This window comes from Megalops cyprinoides, chromosome 10 (genome assembly GCF_013368585.1).
Source record: "Megalops cyprinoides isolate fMegCyp1 chromosome 10, fMegCyp1.pri, whole genome shotgun sequence".
Classification (NCBI taxonomy): Eukaryota; Metazoa; Chordata; class Actinopteri; order Elopiformes; family Megalopidae; genus Megalops; species Megalops cyprinoides.
Window position 1 is genome coordinate 3,320,458 of NC_050592.1, and position 19,112 is coordinate 3,339,569.

The 19,112-nt window shown below is 44.7% G+C and overlaps 1 protein-coding gene across 1 annotated transcript; it reads left to right on the forward strand.

Annotated features, from left to right (window-relative positions):
* The first annotated feature begins 1,735 nt into the window (after positions 1-1,735).
* Positions 1,736-18,688, forward strand: si:ch1073-284b18.2 (protein lin-28 homolog A). The gene is made up of 4 exons (XM_036539762.1): positions 1,736-1,766; positions 2,972-3,147; positions 15,587-15,771; positions 18,475-18,688. Exons 1-4 carry the CDS (start codon positions 1,736-1,738, stop codon positions 18,686-18,688), a joined length of 606 nt encoding a protein of 201 aa, XP_036395655.1.
* Positions 18,689-19,112: the final 424 nt, after the last annotated feature.

The window sequence follows — 19,112 nt, forward strand, 5'->3', positions numbered from 1 at the left end:
TGATTTGGAACTTGGGCCTTGCGCGCTTCAAATAATAACCGCAACCTATGTACATCACATTACTTTTGCAGAGCACATTCTCTTACCAAGAACGACTTACCTACCTTACAGTTGTTATGTGTTATCCATTTATGCAGCGGGACGTGTACTGTGAAAATTGAGGTTGTGTACCAAACCCAAGGCTGTAACCGCGGTCTGCCTATAGCAATAGAACCGGGATCCTTTGCTACAGAAGCCCAGCCCCTTGCCACTACACCACATTACTGTCCAGCGGTAGAGTTGTGCATTGGTGTTTGATGCAGGTGTAGATGACGAATTCATTTAGAAATATTTCATATTTTATTTGTTTATAAAAAAAAGCTTGTCCGTATTAGTTCGTCTAAAAAAAATCCCACAGAAATACGCCTGCATTTCCTTTATGAGTGGCTATTCTTTGTTTTTTATTTTCATGGAAAGAAAAAAAAAACATGCAGGCCCAAGTGAAGGCTTCTTAAACTGGATCTCATTGTGCTTCACATCAGTCTGGTAAATTACTAACTATAGATAGATAGTCACTTGTAAAAACCTAGCGTATTTTTTGGAAACTGATAGTTATGTTCCTTCCTTCTTTATCCCGTCTTTTAATTCATAATGCATGCCAACATCAGTAAATACACACACAATAGACTATTTTCTGGGTAATATAAGTAAAGCGAATAAAAAAGTATATTGACAATGTATAAATAAATTATTACCGTCCTGCTGACTCGTGTGTTTATATGTTTACGATGAGGTCAAATAAGCAGGAAGCCGCGTGACATGCGTGTTGTTATAGATAGCATTTGTTTAAAAAAAAAAAAAAACGGCCCCTCCCTTATTTTGGGTTGTCGTTGGAATGCAGAGCGGAAGGGTTTAATTGTTTAAACGGTCTCTGCAGAACTGCCCCACTAAATGAACATCTACATCCATACTGGTTAAAGACAAAAGAGGGGGTTAGATGGCCATTTAATACTGTCCAAGGACATAGCGCGCGGGGGGGGGTTGGGCATCCAGCCCGCTCTGCTAGGTGGTCGCCGCTTGTGATTGGTCACTTCCAAAATTTGGGTCCTTCCACAGAGGAATGTGTAATTTATCAGAGAGGAGATTGTAATTGAGAATCACGTGGACTTGACCGAAATAGGTGGGGGTGGTATGAGCTGGGGAGAGAGAGGTAAGGGGGTGGGGGGCAATTTTGATGAAACCAAGTGACTAACAAAAAAAAAATCCAGCTACCTTAGGAGGCAGGAAAAGAAACGTGCTGTTGCAGGCAGCCCAGATCCCAAGCAAAAATAAAAAAGGAGAAATTTAACCCAAACTGCTGGATAATTCGCGGGATACCCTGGATAAATACGACCATGGCAGAAGGTATATTGTGTGTTGACAATGTTTGATTGTCTGATGGTTTGATCTCTTTCTTTTTGGGGTGGGAGGATAAATAAGGGAATATGGGGGTTGGGTTTCCTTGCATTGTCTTTCAGATTTGGGGATTCTTCTGCGAAGCCTCACCCGCGGCCCTCCCACTTCACATTATTGGGGCGAAGATGTTGCCAAACCCCTTTGTTTGTTTCTTTCTCTCGCTTTCCCCCTTTCAAACGACCCCTTTTGATTTTTAAAGCTCTTTGCGTGAAAGTGGCGCACAGTGGACGGGCAGCGTTGACCGGGGGGGAGAGCAGGATTCCGTATCTCGGGGTTTAATTTGTCTCGAGGAAAGAGCGAGATGGGCTCTGTTTCCAACCAGCAATTTACAGGTTAAGTATAAAAAAATGAAAGGTGTGGTATTTAGATGGGACATGGAGAAGAAAATCATTAGGGGCATGTAAAATGGATAACATCAGCACGGAAATAGCCATGAGCCTTGGTTTGACTCGAGACTCTTGTGAAAAGCCACTGAATTTGGTAACCTTTGGTTAGGAAGTAAATTCGTCAACTCGTGTTTGTTGGGTGAGGCTGGCTCATGGTAACAGTTTTGTAATTTATTCTAGCGATTAGCCGAAAGTGGTTCATTTGGTTGTGTTGCATGTGTGGAAATGTACTCGCAGTTTTGCTTAAAGTATTAGAATTTAACGTCAAATGACCAGTTTGAACTTTGCGTAGGTATGACTAAGGCCAACAGCACGCGGTTCGGGCTTTTCCTTTTCACGTTGCACATTCCTGCCTGAGCTTCTTTATCTCAGCCGGTTTTCTGCTTTACAGGGATGTCACAATAAATATTTATTTTTAATTTCACTTGTTAAGAAAAATAATATCCCTCAATACACGCGTGTTCTTGAAGTAATTAGAAAGCTGTTTCAGCTCGCCCTCGATGCAGTCGTTCTGGCAGAAGGGCTTGGGGATTATAATGTTATCGATTAAAACGTTATTCTCATTTATGAACCCCGTATAATTTTATCCATGATTATAGTTAATACGAAATGTTTATTATAGTTGTTATTGATTAATACAATAAACTATGACTGAAATAAATTTGACATTGTTTAAGACAATGTAAAAACAATTTATCATTATCATAACATTTTAAAAATGTTAATTGTTCTTTTTTAGATGCATTTTATGATAGAATAATATACAGAGTAGAGATTTATGTAGCTTTGAGTTTGCAGAAGTTTACGTTGTAGGGGGGTGAATGAAAAGATTGTTTTAAAGGAAAAACGTTATCGATTTCTTTTTTACTGAGTGTTTCTCATGCTTACGCGCACGACAGCCAGCTGTTTCGGCTGCAGTTAGAGCCTCCGAATTTCACCCCGTACTCATCGCGTTCGTAACCCATGTCGAAGGAGGAGAGCGGCGATAAGGATAAGAAAGCGAGGGGGGACTGTAAGGACTCGTTTGTTGCGTTTATGCATTCCTTCCGCAAAGAAACACCATTATTTTCTGATATTCGTTGCGGACGCGTGTTGTGTTTTTGTTTTTTTTTAAACATCATTAACGTTGTCACTGCTGTGTGGTTTTAAAGGGGGCTGCGCGAAGACGGAAGAGGAGGAAGGGCCAAGCACCGAGGAGGGTTCGCGCTCCTTCCACGGCAGCGGCGTGTGTAAATGGTTTAACGTGCGGATGGGCTTCGGCTTCCTGTCCATGACGAGCCGGGAGGGCACCCCGCTCGAGGCCCCGGTCGACGTGTTTGTCCACCAGGTAAGCGCTTCCCAACGGCTGCGCGGTGGTCCCTCGTCGGGAATGTGAGGAATGGTGGAACTGTGGTTCCGAGGCCCCGATACGCATCCCGCGTCGGCGAGATGGAGATGTGCTTTTAACCTGAATCAAATTTGTCTCTCACAGCGTCTTTCGGGTGATTCCGTTACATTTATACATATATTGACGTTAATAATATAACTGCGAGTGTGTGATTCTGTGTAATTGTAAGAATTTTTGTTCTACTCCAGCGTGGGTCTGAATTATTGATTTTACTGAATTTTAAGCGTCATACCCATTTGGATAAATACACTTCGGATGAACTATTGACGGACATGATCGTAGATTCAAGTTTAATTCTGCTGCCAAACGGTCAGGTAAAAAATGAAAAGAAACGTCGTACGTTCACTTAAAAATTCAGCCTAAAAGTATCGCTAAATGACGGGAGTGGCTCTATCACTCTCTACTGATATATGCAAATGGACGCTGGGCGGAATCAATTGATGGCAATTACATTACCAGTGATGCAGTCACGGGACACTGATTAATTTCGCATGCACGCTTTTGAAGATGATTGAAAGGTAATGGAATCTAAACATTGTGTGAGAACATCAAGCATCAAGACCTCACGGGTGGCTGTTACAATACCTCTGAAATATAATTCATTCTAAAATATGTTTTACACATGCTACTGTTAATGGGTAGTTTGCTCGCAGTTGCATAGCACATGCAGATGTAAAATTATGAATTGCTTTGAGAATAGTACTGTGGGGTGATGCATTAACATATCGTTATTACTACTGATGTGATGATGTGTTAGTTTGTGTATCGCATTAGCTGGGAACAGCCCATGAGTGATTGTGTCCTGAAGCTATGAACTAAGAATTTATGCAATTATGATTTAGCTGGGTAATAAATGTGGCATGGCAGGGTGCAATGGTGAAATTCTGCAGTTACACAGCCCAACTGATTCCTGGGTGTTAGCCTTAAACAGGCCTATCTTGGCACGCAAGTTCTGTAGTGATTAGGTCAGAGATTAGCCTAACACACACACACACACACATACACACACACACCATTAACTTCCAGGAAGAAATCCAGTGAGCACAGGAAGGCACATATAAAATAAAACATGAAACACAAGTAAACTTAACCTCTCTCTAAACAGGAAGTGCAGATAAATTAAGTTGCCACAGGTGTCAGCGTGGCTAGGAAAGATCTTTTCCTTTCTTTTTCTCTCCTGAGTGGTTCTCCATTGTTGTAGATCATTTCACTAATTCATTATGACACACCATTGCAGTTCTCTTCACTCTAATGCGGACAGGGAGGAAGTAACACGTGGAAAACCACCATGTTTTTAGTTTAGATTTCTTTCAATGGTTCCATTATTTGTATTTTTTGGGGACACTTGTTTGACCTTTTGTGCTTGATATTTTTAAATGCGTTAGCCATTGGAGCTTGTGTGTGCTGCTTGCAGTGGCGGTTGGATTGCAGTGTTGATGCTGAAAGGTAAATAGCTGGGTTGGTGGTGGGGGGTCGGTGTTGGCCCCGTGGAATGCCACTGTAGTTGTGCATTTTATGAGCTTTGCAGAGCATTTATTTCATGGTGTTTTGACATTAAGAGTTAAGCGGTCTGCGGGGTTATGGATGAGCTGTGGTGACTTGCTGCGGAAAATTACTGGGAGATTGGCACATCTCCGGCCATCCCACCCAGGAAAGCGGTGAGGGGTCGGGGGCTGGGCGGAGGAGGTGGGTGGGGGTGGGGGGATTGGTGTTTGGTGGTCTCCAGTGGAGGGATGTGTCCCTTTTCCCTTTCCTTGGTGAGAAACACTTTAAGGCCGCTTTCCTCCTGTCTGATCAGATAACGGCAGGAGCCTTGAACGGCTAAAGAGCCCCCCCTCCGCTCACCCATTGAGCCCAAGTTCCTGTTGTAAAGTGATTAAAACTTCTCTGCAGCCTTTGTGCCACCATAGACCCCCCCTCCCCCCTCACTGCTACCCCCCATGGCTAATATGTATATGTTAATGGTGAGGTAGGAGACTGCCATTATCTCCCTCAAACTTTGCTCCAAACTCAACTCCAACCCCCCCCCCCCCCCCCCAGCAGGCAAGACATTTGTTGTTCCTGCCCCCCCTCCTTTTCTTTAGACTAATCACAAATATAACCATGTTCAAGGACCAGTTAAACCGGTTAAAGTCCACTGTGTTCATAGCTGAGGTTTTTGTTTTTGGTACACTCTCCTTTTTAGTTTTTTGCTTTTGTATTCTGTAGTATTTTCATACTTGAGATAGATGAGGTGACGCAGTGTTGGTTGCAAAAAGGATGGTGAATAAACTCAAAGGGGTCTTTAGGATTAAGGGTGGGGGAGTTCAAAAGAGGCAAAATGGAAAATCCTTGAAAAATCAATAGACCGTTTACAATAGAGCTACTCATTTGGACAATTAACTGAAGTACTTAATTTTGTCATTTAGGTGAAAAGAAATGAAAAAAAATGTTGTGAAAGTTTCATTTTCATTCCTCTGTTTCCTGCCTTGTGCTCTGACTTGGTTTTGGGCTTGATTTAGTGTGAGGGTCGACGGGGCTTTCTGGTGAAAATACCGCCATGACCTTGCCCACCAATCCAGGGTCAAAGTGTGGCTCCTGACTTCCTTTCTGCCCCCCTCTCACTCTGCTGGAGGCAGATTCGGTTTCATAGTATTCTCCTATAAATGATCTTTACAATGGCTTTTACGGCGGTGCCTGGTCATGCATCATACCAAAAGATTTTCAATTCAAGAAAGATGTGGAATATTGTAGAAGCTCTTCAGAAAATCAGTGGTAGATCGACAAGTAGTTGTGTGGATTCTGTTAAAATAATTGGGGGTCATTATCATTTCAAGCTTTTTTTTTACACAGTTCAGGTATTTTTTCCCCAGAAATCATACAAAATGATTAATGTCGCCACACATATTTATGTAAAAATATAAAAACTAAATGTCAAATGTTACAGTAATTGAATAATCTGAGTAGAGCATTGTGTGATCATTAATGTAGGTAAGAATCTAATATTTTAGCTGATCAAAACAAGATATTCCTGTGAGTCAGGCAAGCTGAATTCACATTGTGATGGCAGTCGCAAAATTCGCATGCAGTGAATGCTAATGGAAAAAGTTAACTATAGTAAAATGCAGTAAAGTAAAGAAGAAACATAGCCGCAGGTTGGTCTGCTCTGTTTGTTAATCATAAATATGTTTTCAAGAATTTTCCCTACATTCCATTACTCATGCATTAAGTGTTGATTTACCAATACGTTTGGCATGACATATTGATCTGTGACCTATTGATAACTTCCAAATCATTGAGATGTGAGAGTTGGAGCAGGAAAGCAATTATTTCACATAATTAAGATTTATCCCGAGCTCATACAGTACAGGGCAGATAAAAAGTGTGTAGCAAAGCGTTATTGAATTGCAGTTTTTTCCTTTTTGTTTTCCTCCTCATTGAACATGTACTTTTGAAAAAATAGCCTTAGTCAGACAGGCTCACATTCTGTAGCTAAAAGTTCTTGGATGATTTACTCAAAAACCGACTAAATAGGTCTGTATAGGTCTAATAGCAACAATAACAATAATTATCACTGGAGTTGGAATGTTAAATATTTTTAGGTTAAGCATTTAAACATTGCTGTGATGGTAAATATTTGTTCTGTTAAACAGAACTGGCGAAAAAAGGCGGCTATTCAAAGCAACAATTTCAGTCAATGCGCTGAAAAACCATACAGTTAAGTAGTGAGCCATTTTTAAGCAGCAAGATATTAACAATTTGTCAGCCCCAAATGTCAGATCTAGTGCTGTGTAATCCGGTGTTGGCCCAAGCTTTTAAAATATGTGCTGCTGAACCAAGCAAGGTAATCTTCAGAGGTTTGAAGAGCAAAGGCTTTACAGACGTCTGTGGAATTTAACATCCTTGCTGCGGAGTAAAGATGGGGAACAGAGGCCGGGAGTGTGGTGGTGACTGGTGACATGGAGATTTCGGGGGTTTCTTTGCCTCAGTAGCTTTTCCTTTGGGATACCTACTATTTTCTTTGCCGTCTCACTCAATTTAAAATGGCCCTTTACTGCTTTATTGCAACTATTATGCCATATGCTCTCACTATTGTGGCAGATCACTATGTCAAATTATTATAGCCTCATGCTTTGGTGAATACTATATGCATTTTTATTATTTAGCAGACGTCCTCACCAAGGATTGTCGTCATTCTGTATACGCACATAGTGAACTTGTGTTTATTAAAATTTTGCAGATTCTGGCTTATTTTACTGATTTATTTGATACTGTTTTATTTTATTCTGGGATTTTTGCTGTGACTTGTTGTAATGGATTTGCTGAAGGTCCACTCAGATGCACAGACCAAGCAGACGAGCAGAAAAATCACATCAGCAATGCTTCCGTTAGCCCCCACCTCCCTGTGACCGCCGAGGGCCGTATGACAGACGTCATACGGTCCACTTGGGGATGGATGACTTCCTACCCCTGCTAGTATGCTGGAGGAGGAACAGAAAATAAAAGAGCAGAAATATGGCGGCGGTGGCCGCTGCGCGTGTGTGATGGGCAGATGCCATGGTGACGGCCGCGGTCATGAATGAGACGCAGGGGGAACATTAACTCGTGGTGTCCGCTGGCCATTGTGTCGGGTGACAAAGCGGCATGCATCCCAAAGGCCACCCCCCCCCCCCCCCCCCCCGCTCGGCCGTGACCTAGCTGATTACCCGAGGAGCTGTCCCTCTCTTTCAGCCCCCTTTTTCATGCCTCACTCTGATGTCTTCCTCTCTCCCGTCCCTCACGCTGATCTCCTCTACAGCGCCCCCTATTGGTGAGGGTGGAGGTTAGGGCTTGCATGTGACGTGTGGTGCCTTCGGTGTTAAGGGTCTCGATGGGGGGGTGGGGGTGGGGTGCACCACGAGGCAGCGGGAGGTCCCTCTTATGAAGGGACTGGGGGAGAGGTCACCCCAAAACTCCACACAAAGGGAGAGCTTCAGAAAGGACAGGGTGTCAGTCCAAATGTAGTAACGGATGACCTCTTGACGCTGATCATAACTCCAGCCTGAACATCCCCACCTCATCACATTTCCTCCTTGCTGGGAACCTGTGAGGTTACGTGCTGGTATGTTTGGCAGCCATTTTAAGAGCTGACCACTTTGGTGTTTTTTTTTGTCCACACACGCTGTGTGTGTTTGCGTTCAGCCTGGTTCTGTGGGCCTTGTTACGCTGTCTCAGATCCACCACTGGAGAAGCGGCCTCAGAGGAAGGGGAAAAACCAGGAGGTCCGTTTGGTCAGAGTTTGGCCAAAGGGGACAGCTTTAGGCTGGGTGCCTAAAATGTTGGAAAATAAAGAGGTGGTCAGTCAACCTCTTGACTCCTTCCATCCCCCCCCCCCCCCCCCCCCCCCAGCTCTCCCTCCCTCCCTCCAGAGGACATGAATAATAATCCTCCTACCGCCAGCGCTGCGGAAGAGAAGCTGTCAGGCCTGATGGACAATGGCCGCCATTGTCATGGGAAAGAGAGGAAATCCTGCGGCCTGTGATCTGTTACTGAGTGGCATGGCACTGGATGGGTGTGTGTGTGTGTGCCTGTGTGTGTGTGTGTGTGTGCCTGTGTGTGCGTGTGTGTGTGTTAGGGTGTGGGTGTGTGTGTGGGTTCATTCTCAAAAAAGAGGAACTTCAGTAAGGTGGTGGGGGTGGGGTAGGGTCAGGCTGGTTGGGTGCAGTTTAAGGAGTATTGATGGGGGGGTTGGGGTGGAATTGAGGGTGGTCAGGGTTATGGAGACTTCAGAAGTCTTTCCCCCCCTTGGTATTTTTAGGGTGTCTGAGTTTGTCCCCATGGCACGCGGTGGCCATAAACCAGTCCCCCACCCCCCAAATGGCAGGGAGGACTATCAGACGACATTGTCCTGGCAATGCCGGGATTGCCCCCCGCACCGGTGCCGCTGGCTGGGAATGTGGCCGGGCTGTATGATGGCCCTGATGGCCCTGTGGCTGTATGATGGCCCTCATCCCCTGAGGCTTTATGGGGCTCCCTGGCCAAAGTCCGCCTGCAAGCGTTTATGAGGCCGGTGATTTCCACATTGTGTCTCCATATCGGCATCACCACAGGGCAAGCAGATTGACGGTGGGACCACAGGCTGGTCAGTGAAAGCCAATGTACTTAATGCAGCAGGACTGAAATGGGGCAAGTGCAGCATCTGAAATTAAACCAAACAAGCCAATCATACCGCAGGGAGAGCATTGCGGCAATGTCAGCGATGTGGAAAACATGATTTATTGTGATAGAACGCCACTTAACTAACCATTTTGTTTTTTCTTAAATTAGTCTTTGATGAGGAAGTCCTGTTTCTGAAGTATCGAGTGTAGATATCCGCTTCTAAACCCACAGACAGATGTATTCAGTTGAGTAGCCTCTGTAAATGTGTGTCAAAGGCTGTGGTCTTTGTTGATGATTTTTGCAGGTAATACATTGACCAGATTGTGTTGTTTTTATAATAGTCTCACTTGGTTCTTTCCCCCTCAGTCAGTAGAAGGAGGAGCTCATCCTTATTGGTTAAGGATGGAAATCCCACTCTCTTTTATTGGTTTATATTCTCTGATCTTGTAAATGCTTCCTTTTTCGAGGCAGTTTCTAATCTACTGAGAGAATGAGACAATGATTCATGTCAATATTTTTACCTACAGAGAAATACATTGCCACACATCAAAAGTCATATAGAAAAAAACTAAAAGAAAGAGTGGTTTATTTCCATATTTTAATTGAACAAAACAAGGAAACATTCTCTTTTCAAATAAGCCAAATGCTAATTTTTGGTACAATAGGCAAGCACCAGGGGAGGACCTCCAGCGGTCTAGCAATGACTTAACAAGCTCAATGGTGCTGGAGCTTAACATGAATGATCAAGAAATTCTGATTGTCGGCTAAATTCTGGCACCGTAATCCATTCTAAGAAGGGCTGGATTCCAGAGGTCTGTAGATAATGTTATTTGTGCATTGCGATGCATTATTTTGCCTAGCAGGAACTTATATCCAGTGAGACTTGTGCAATTTAAATATTTTATGTTATCCGTTTGTGCAGCTCGATGTTTGAGGTAGCGCTGAGTCAAGTACCTCGTTCAAGCGTACAGCAGCGGCGGCAGCACCAGGGAAGCAAATCTGGTTCTTTGTGTTACAAGCCCTGCTCTTTACCGCAGTGCCATGCGGCCGCCCTCATATTTCCCAATAAATCATCATCTGCTGCTCTTATACAGCAAGTAAAACTCAGGCATTGTAAACACAGTAATTTCTGTAAGTATTCCATAATTATATGTACATCAATAATGCTGACATTCAATTTTGCGTGTTGCCCTGCCAGCAGGGTTGTTGTCTGTAGAAATATCCATTGATAGAGCGGTGGTGTTTTACTTTTTTAACAGACATTTCACTTGTTAAAGTTGATTCGCCAGCTGTTCTCATTGCGACAGTTATCCCTGGCATGAAAAACATAATGTGATGTTTTTCAGTATTTTCACTGGATCCAGTCCTGTAAATTCTGCCGTTTGATTACCAGAGTGGGTGGAGTGAGCGTGCCAATGAAATCCCATCTAGTTTATTCCCTTGATCGCATGACAACCACAGTCTTGTTTGTTGGAGTCCTGAAAGTGCCGTATCATTCATCACTGGCTACCACTGTAATAATATTGCTGTTTTGTTAATGGCAGTATTCAAATTGTCTGTGACATTAATGACAAGATTTTGCAATTTATGGCGTTTTTAAACGGAAATGAGACTATAGTGGTAGGGACGAGAGTGGCTATTAGTTTATTATTTGATCATGAGATCAACACTTGAATGACCTGGGTTAGGATTCAATTATTAATGAATTAACAAACATGATAGTCATTCCATTGTTGTATTCTGTCTTATCAGTATGCATGAAAGAGGGCCTGAGAGCTCTGTGTAAAACTGCAAACGATTGATTGACGTGATCAGTCTTCCTGAAAGTGTGAGTGATAGCAGGTCTTTTTGGGGTGAATAATAATTTACTCCATTTCATACAGTGTTTGCGGGGGAAACGGGTCCACTTATTTGATCTATTGAGCCATACAATGTTCGAATATCAAGTAAATCACAATTGTATATCTGTATTGATTGCTGATTGTTGTCAGTTCATACAGAGGGAAACTTTCCCCTCAGTCTTGATTAAAGGGATCGCAGCATTGATACATATAATCTAGACCAGGGGTATATTTTGCTCTGTTGGGACCCCTGAACCTCTAGAGTAAGCCCTTTGATTATGACCTATAAACCCTGTCGGGAGTGGAATTTTATACTGCATTTCCATTCGTCAAGACCATTCAAATCACACCCCTGTCTGCCTGGAGTCTTGCTAGATCCATTTTTCCTTTAATTTACTTTTTCCAAATTTGTAATAATTCAGAACTGATTGATAATCCTACCCTGATGAAGGCACTGGTACGGCCACAACGCTTAGCTAGTGTGTCAGGGATTTGAATACTCTTGCCAGATTCTCTTAACAGAACATTTTAACCTTCAGAAACTGTGAACCCTGGATTTGGGACCCTTTGCTTTTTTGATGCTGATACATACACATTTCCCAGTTGTTCCACTCATGATTACCTTATTATTACTTTTTAAAATTTTCATTTATTTTTTGTTTGATACCCCTTATTTAGCTGCTAGCTATTTATCTATATGTCCTACTTACATTTTAGCAAGGTGAAAGCTGAAGGAGATGTGGTAAATTACTTCTTTTTAAGGTCTGTTGCCAGCAGGAAAACTAGGAGCAGCTGCAGCCACCTAATTCTGATTCTGATTCTGACAGGTTTTCTAGAAATGACAATGTATATGCTTTGAGCAGAGGTGAGAGTAAAATGGGCATGAGAGTGCTTGCATTATTGAATAAAATAACAGGTTGAATGTGATTTAAACTGCTAGGTGTGATATGCACTTACTGTTGTCGGATTGCTTCAAGATGAGATGCCTGATTTTTAGCTAAAAAGATACCTGAAACAGTATGCTGGGAAAACTCTTGAATTGAGTATCAATGGACATAAACAGGCTTGTGCTAGTTGGTTGCATCTGTGCAGGAGAAATGTGTTGAATTTTGGCTGACACGGTTTAGTCCTGTTGAGACACTTACATTGCAACACACACTCCATACTCGGGCAAACCTGATAAAGGTGATACATGCTGTGCACATAGCCGGTGCTCAGGGTTAATCGGAGTCCATGTAATGGGAGCAGTGTTTCAGGAACATCCAGTTTTCCACAAGCCATAGCGTGTCCCCTGCCAGCACGCTCTGAAAGAGGAGTGTGTTGTGGCGCGTGTTGGGAACAAGACCTTGGCCTGGTCAGTAGCTTTACTGAGAATTGAAGGCGCTGAGCCTCGGTTTGGGTATGGTTTTTACACCTGCAGTTCTGCTTAACTGACAATGAGAAAGGCACTGGGTTCTGTGCAGCGTTTCACCATGACTTTACTCATGTCTTTGACAGAGCTCTATGCAGTCTTGGTGCGGAGTGTCAGAGAGACGTTCTTTTGAGGAAACAGTGGATAAAATTTTAAAAATAACAGAAAGCACCGAATGCAGCCGGGGTTAGAGAAGTTGGGGGAAATACATGACGTATGTCACTGCTCAGTGAATTCTTCCCTTTCCCACCTTGCAGCAGGGGCCTACTGAACAATCATCCCAAGAATGTCAGCTCCATCCCCCACCCCCACCCCCCAACCCCCCTGCAATCCCCCCACCCTGCCCCCCACCCTTTCTTTCATTTCCCAGCATGCTCCAGCGCTGGTCAGTTTGCAAGCTGACCAGATGGACTCATTTTGGAGGGTCAGTGGATTGGGGCTTGGTGATTGCGTGGTGTTGGAGGGGGGGTTGGAATGCGGTGACTCGGGGGGGGGGGGGGTGATGGGGGAAGGTTTGTCCCTTCAGGTCTGTGCTCTCTCTCACAAGGCTGGAGGGGGAGGGGTGTCACAAGCCTTTGTTGTTTTTTTTTTTGTTGTTTTTCTTTTTTTCACCCCCTCTCGGCACTCTTATTTTTAAAGCACCAGCCCCTGGATTTGCCTTCCGGTAGAGCGGCAAATATAAAAGGGGGGAGGGGGCGGGGTTCAAAGGACCAGGGTTTGAATGTAGATCCTTCCGGTTGGGCAATCCTGTATGGTGCATCAGGGTTTAAAGATTGACCAAGGTGGGCTCTCCGGGTACGCCTTTCGCAAACGACAAACAGAGGGAAGGCAAAGGGCCGGGTGTACCCGCGCAGAGCAGAGCTTAGCGGACGGCTTTGAAGGGATTGTCTGCTAACAGGTCGACAACACAATGGTGATCAGCAAGGCAGCCGTCCCTGTGATAACATCATCAGTCCCAGACAGAGTGGAGCTGATGTCATTACATTTACATTTATTCCTTTCGTCCAAAGCGACTTACAAGTGAGGTACAATACAACACAAGCTAAAAAACCATAAGGAGTCAACAATATTAGAAGCGCTGCATGACCACCTTTCAATGGTTGGGCAGACAAGGTACAAACTAGCTGGTAGAGTTAACGGGTGCGTTAACCATTAGATTGCATTTTTTAATATAGTTTAGTAGGAAACAGTTTTGGGACATGAGAAATTCCTTTTAGGGGTAGTGTTTCAGGTGCTTAGGTGAGAGCGCAAGAGCAGGGATGCTAGCACCTCTCCTGAACAAGTTTGTTAATATATGTATGATGACAGCAATCGTTGCGTTGTGTTTACATACCGGTATTATGGAGTGCATGCAAATTTTGGGAAAGTCTGTAGGTCAGTCTGTAAGATGAGGAAAGAAGTGGCCAGATAGACTCAAACTACACCAAACTGCGCTGCGGGGGAAAGGGAAAAAGTCACAGAGGGACAGCACAGAATGTACACAAAACACCATTGACTGTAGTGGAATATGACTGTGTTTGAGCCCTATGTATGGAACATATGCAGGGTCAGTTGGGGTGGTATCACCCAGTTGCTGGTGCCGAAGGTCCAGCCTGTGGATCCAGTTGTCATGTGTTAACTGCTGAGGCTCTTGGCTGGTGTGATAACTGACATCTTACTGAAAAATGCAGTGCACACATTTCAAAACCTCCATTCCAAAAACCAGCAAAAGACACATTGGTGACAGGCGAGCCATCGCAAAGCCTGCCGCATAAGCAGAGCAAAGCAGGTTAAGAAAGTTTACAGCAGGAATGACTGGGTATTTTTAGTAGGTTTAACCTTTTGTCCCGCAATACTCTCTCATGTTTTCAGTTACTCCCAGTCAGTTATTACTGCATAACTTTAATCTGAACTCTATTAATTCCTTTGCATATTGATCGTGTTTCTATTTTTATATGTTTGATGTGTTCTTGATGCAGGTATTTTTTATCATTTATAAAATTTTATATTTATATATTTACATATTTTCTCTTGCTTATCTATGTTGAATTGCTCTGGAAAATCATGCATGCCAAGATGCAAAATCTCAGAGGTGACCCCTGGTTTTTTTTTTGAACTGCAAACCAAGTAATTTGATAAATAATTTCCTAGTGTCTATAATTTCCTGGTCTCTTTCTTATACATCAAATATATTGTGTATATAGTCTTTGTGAGGTCTGCCTAAAATCTGGAAGGTAATGAGCCAGAGAGAACCAGAGAGAACCAGGATTGACCTTCTTTTATTCATTTGTTTCATGCTCGAGACAATGTATCATGTAATCAAATGCAATGCACCTTAAGCCTTTTGATAGTTTTCTTGACAATGAAAAGAACTGAACCTAAACAGAACCGGTGTAATTTCCTCTCATGTGTTCCTCTCTTACACAAATTCAAAGCTTTTGCACAATTCAGCATGAGAACACAGGCTCTCAGTCCCCTGCATGTGTCTGAGCCGGGGGGTGGGGTTGCTACCGCGCCTGTGATTGAATTGTAAGTAAGCTTTTGCATCAAAGCCAATTGGCCCTGCTTCCTCTTTGAAAGGTACTGCAGTGGCTGTTCTTGCATGCCACAGAGTTTTTGGCAGCAGTCAGAGTTGCCTTTGAATGAAATGAGTGCACGTGGGCATGGCCCTCAGTCTTTGAGCGAGTTGCATTACCTTGCAGTACATATGCTTAGCAGGAGCTCTTATCCAAAGCAACTTGTATTACAGATTTAATGTTACCCATTTAAACAGCTGGATATTTATTGAGCCAATTTGAGCGAGGCAGGCTGCTTTGCCCAAGGGTACAGCAGCAGCCTGTCTGGGAATTAAACCTGCAACCCTTGCTTTACAAGTCCTGCTCCTTACCCCTACACCACACTGCTGCCTGTGACAGGGTATGACCTGTGATACAGCATGCAGTGGGTGATCCTGGCAGGGTGTGTGGGCTGCAGATCCAGGGCAGAGACCCAGGGAGTCACACCCCTTCTCTCTCTGGTTCCCCCCCCACAGAGCAAGCTGCACATGGAGGGCTTCCGCAGCCTGAAGGAGGGTGAGGCTGTGGAGTTCACCTTTAAGAAGTCGGCCAAAGGCCTGGAGTCTCTGCGGGTGACGGGCCCTGGCGGAGCTCCCTGTGTGGGCAGCGAGAGGAGGCCCAAGGGCAAGAGCATCCAGAAGCGCCGCTCCAAGGGAGACAGGTGAGCCGGTGGGCACGCACGCATACACACGCACACGCATACACACGCACACGCATACACACGCACACGCATACACACATACACACGCACACGCATACACACGCATACACACATACACACGCACACGCATACACACGCACACGCATACACACGCACACGCATACACATGGGCACATACACATGCATGCACACAGACACACACATACACACATACACATAGGCACATACACATGCATGCACACACACACATACATGCATACACATATGCATATGCACATACACATGCATGCACACACACACGAACATATACATGCAAACACACAAATATGCAATAACACACACATACACACACAAACTCAGACACAGACACACAAACACATACACGCAAACACACGCACACATACACACATATACAAATACACACACAGCCATGGGGGGTTAAGGGCGTGCAGATGTCAGATGAACCCTAGAGCCTTCTCTCTGATCTGATTTGCAGATCAGCTCCGGTTATGTCATCTCCCGTTAACCACTCCCCCTCTGCTCTCCGCAAGCTGGTTATGGACACGCGGGGGAGACCCTGACGTGTGACCTGGATCAATAGTTTGTTTAAATCTGCTGTGTGTGTGTGTGTGTGTGGGGGGGGGGGGGTGGGACTGCAAGGTTTACGCCATGGAGATATCACTCCCCTGCCCCCCTCCCCCTCTCTGCACCAGCACCATTTCGGATATTGATAGGGAGGAATGAGAGGGGTGTTCAGATTGGCACCCCTGCAGCTGTGATCAAAGGGAGGGGTCGTGTGAGGACAGACAGGGGGTCCTCTGGACCCTGCTGTTACAGAGAGCCTACAGGCCACCGGTGCCATTTAAAAATATACGTATGCAATGTGATTTATGTTCATCACAAGATGAGAGTGTCATGAGTTCTCATTGGTCTGTCCCAGAGATGCTGATCATTCACGATTATTTTTCCGGGAATTGCTGTGAGCGCAGCCCGTTGAATTCGCCCTGCAGTGTCGCCATCCTGGCTTTCGTTCTGTGGCTCGCAGCTCTCTGTGATAACGGTTGGACGTGACGAGGACTGAGTGGGTGTTTCCGTGTGTTTCCCTTCCTCTCTCTGCCTCGCATTCCCTCTCTCCTCATATCACACACCCACCGTCGTGGGTGTGGGGCATCCCGAGGAAAACAAAGATCCTGTCCATTTAATTAATAACAGATGTAGGTGCCTGAGAAAGGTTAAAGGTGACCGCTGCCATGGCAACGGCAGAGTGCGCTGTGTGTGCGTGCGCGTGCGTGTGTGTGTGTGTGTGTGCTTGAGTGTGTGTGACTGCAAAGCCAGAGGGGGGGGGTGCAGGGAGGATCAGAGGTCAGAGTTCAGAGGTCGCGGTGCAGTATCGAGACAAAGAGCCAGTTCCCTTGCACACGCACCCTGATCAATACCCACCCCAGAGTAGAGCTGCGGCCGGGGACAAAGAGGCTCCAACGCTGCCGAAAACCCCCAGAGCCCCCGAACGCCCCCTCATCTGCATTTCACTCAATGCCACGCTGCTGACGGACCCAACGCCCACTGTCCATCTGTCCATCACCCATCACCCTCCACCTGTGCCTGGCGCATCACCAAGGAAGAGGATCTAGGGACAGCCTTTCAACAGCAAAACCCTTATAGCCTTACCATGGTTGTCAGGGTTAGTGCAGCATCAGTGCTCTCTGCTAAATCAGTACTGTGTCAGTACTGACCTTTACCGTGTTAACCAGTTTGTATTCATTCGCATTACGGTTATGTTTGTTTAATGTATAATATATACAGTTACATTCCCCTTGGTGTTCACAGATGGGCTTCAGTCTAATGACTTCAGTGGCATCAGAGGATGGCAGTGATGTCAGTATAATTTGTGGTGTAGGTGGCAGCGTTACGCTGCAGAAAGAGCACTGTTTCAGTCTCCAGATCTATCAGTCCCACCCCCACACTGTGCAGGGAGCGGTCTACTGCAGACACGCGCACACACACACACACACAGAGTCATACACACTGTCGCGCACACACACACACACACACACACACACACAGTCATACACACAGTCACACACCCATCCTATGTCCCCTACTTAATTTTCCCACATGTGCCCTGCTCTTATGTTAATTTCAAACTTGAGAAATGTTTGACAAGATTTGACCTGTAAAATCCTAAATGAATTATTGGTATTTCAGACCTGCTAGTCCAAAGCCATTTCAGTATCTGCAGCAGGTCTTTTGATACTTGTTGAGACAAAGCACTTTCCTACTGTCACTGAGCAGTGAAAATAGAACAGTGATTCAGTGCTGGTTTCATGCAGCTGGAAGAACCACTTGATGGAAGCATACTGCCCTCTTGTGGTGCATAGATGACGGTGCAATGCAGTTTTTTGACTTCTGTAAGAAGATACTAAATCTGCTCTCGAGCAGTTACGAGATTCTTTCTTAGATATGCTAATCTACAAGTCTGAGCATTCCACAGGAACAATCTCAGCAAAGCCTGCTGGGAGCAAATTTTATTTGTGGGAATAATGTGGGATGCACTTATTTGAAAGTCACACTGGGTAAGAGCGTCTGCTAAATGACGTAATGTAATGTAATGTAGTGAGGATGTGACAAACTTTCATTACTACTGGCTTTGCACTGCTGCTGAAAGTGAAACCCTACCCTCTGTTTTGTGATGGCCATACACAGATGCTACAACTGTGGAGGACTGGACCACCATGCCAAGGAGTGCAAGCTGCCCCCACAGCCCAAAAAGTGCCATTTCTGCCAGAGCATCGCACACATGGTGGCCAACTGTCCAATCAAAGCACAGCAATCATCACCCAGCTCTCAGGGAAAGCCCGCCTCACTGAAGGGGGAGGAGGAAGAACACGCCCCCATGCTTCCAGAGAGCTCTGATTGAAGGAGGTCGCGTGTGGAGGGGCGGAGCCGGGAAGAGAAAAAAGGCCAATCAAACGGTTTCACTGGAGAAAAACACAAAGGTCCTTAATAGCTGCTTTTGGAATTACCTCAGGTTTTTAATGATCAGAAAGGAAAAAATGAAAGAATGACTCTCTGATGGTGCAACAGTCAGGAACAGGAGCTGCACTGTGCTCAGGAAGTTTTTACAAAATAACGGAACACTAGTTTAAAAAAAATATCTTTTGTAGCATAATCCATAGTGATAGTAGGGCTTGTCCACCTTAATGTTGCATTACGTATCATTTGGATTGACTCCATGCCTTTCGTAGATAAGTGTCTTAGATTCGTACTGAAACAATCAGAAAGCAGTGTTTTCACAATATTGCAATTAGCTGTGCCATTGCTACTCACTTCCTATTAGGCTG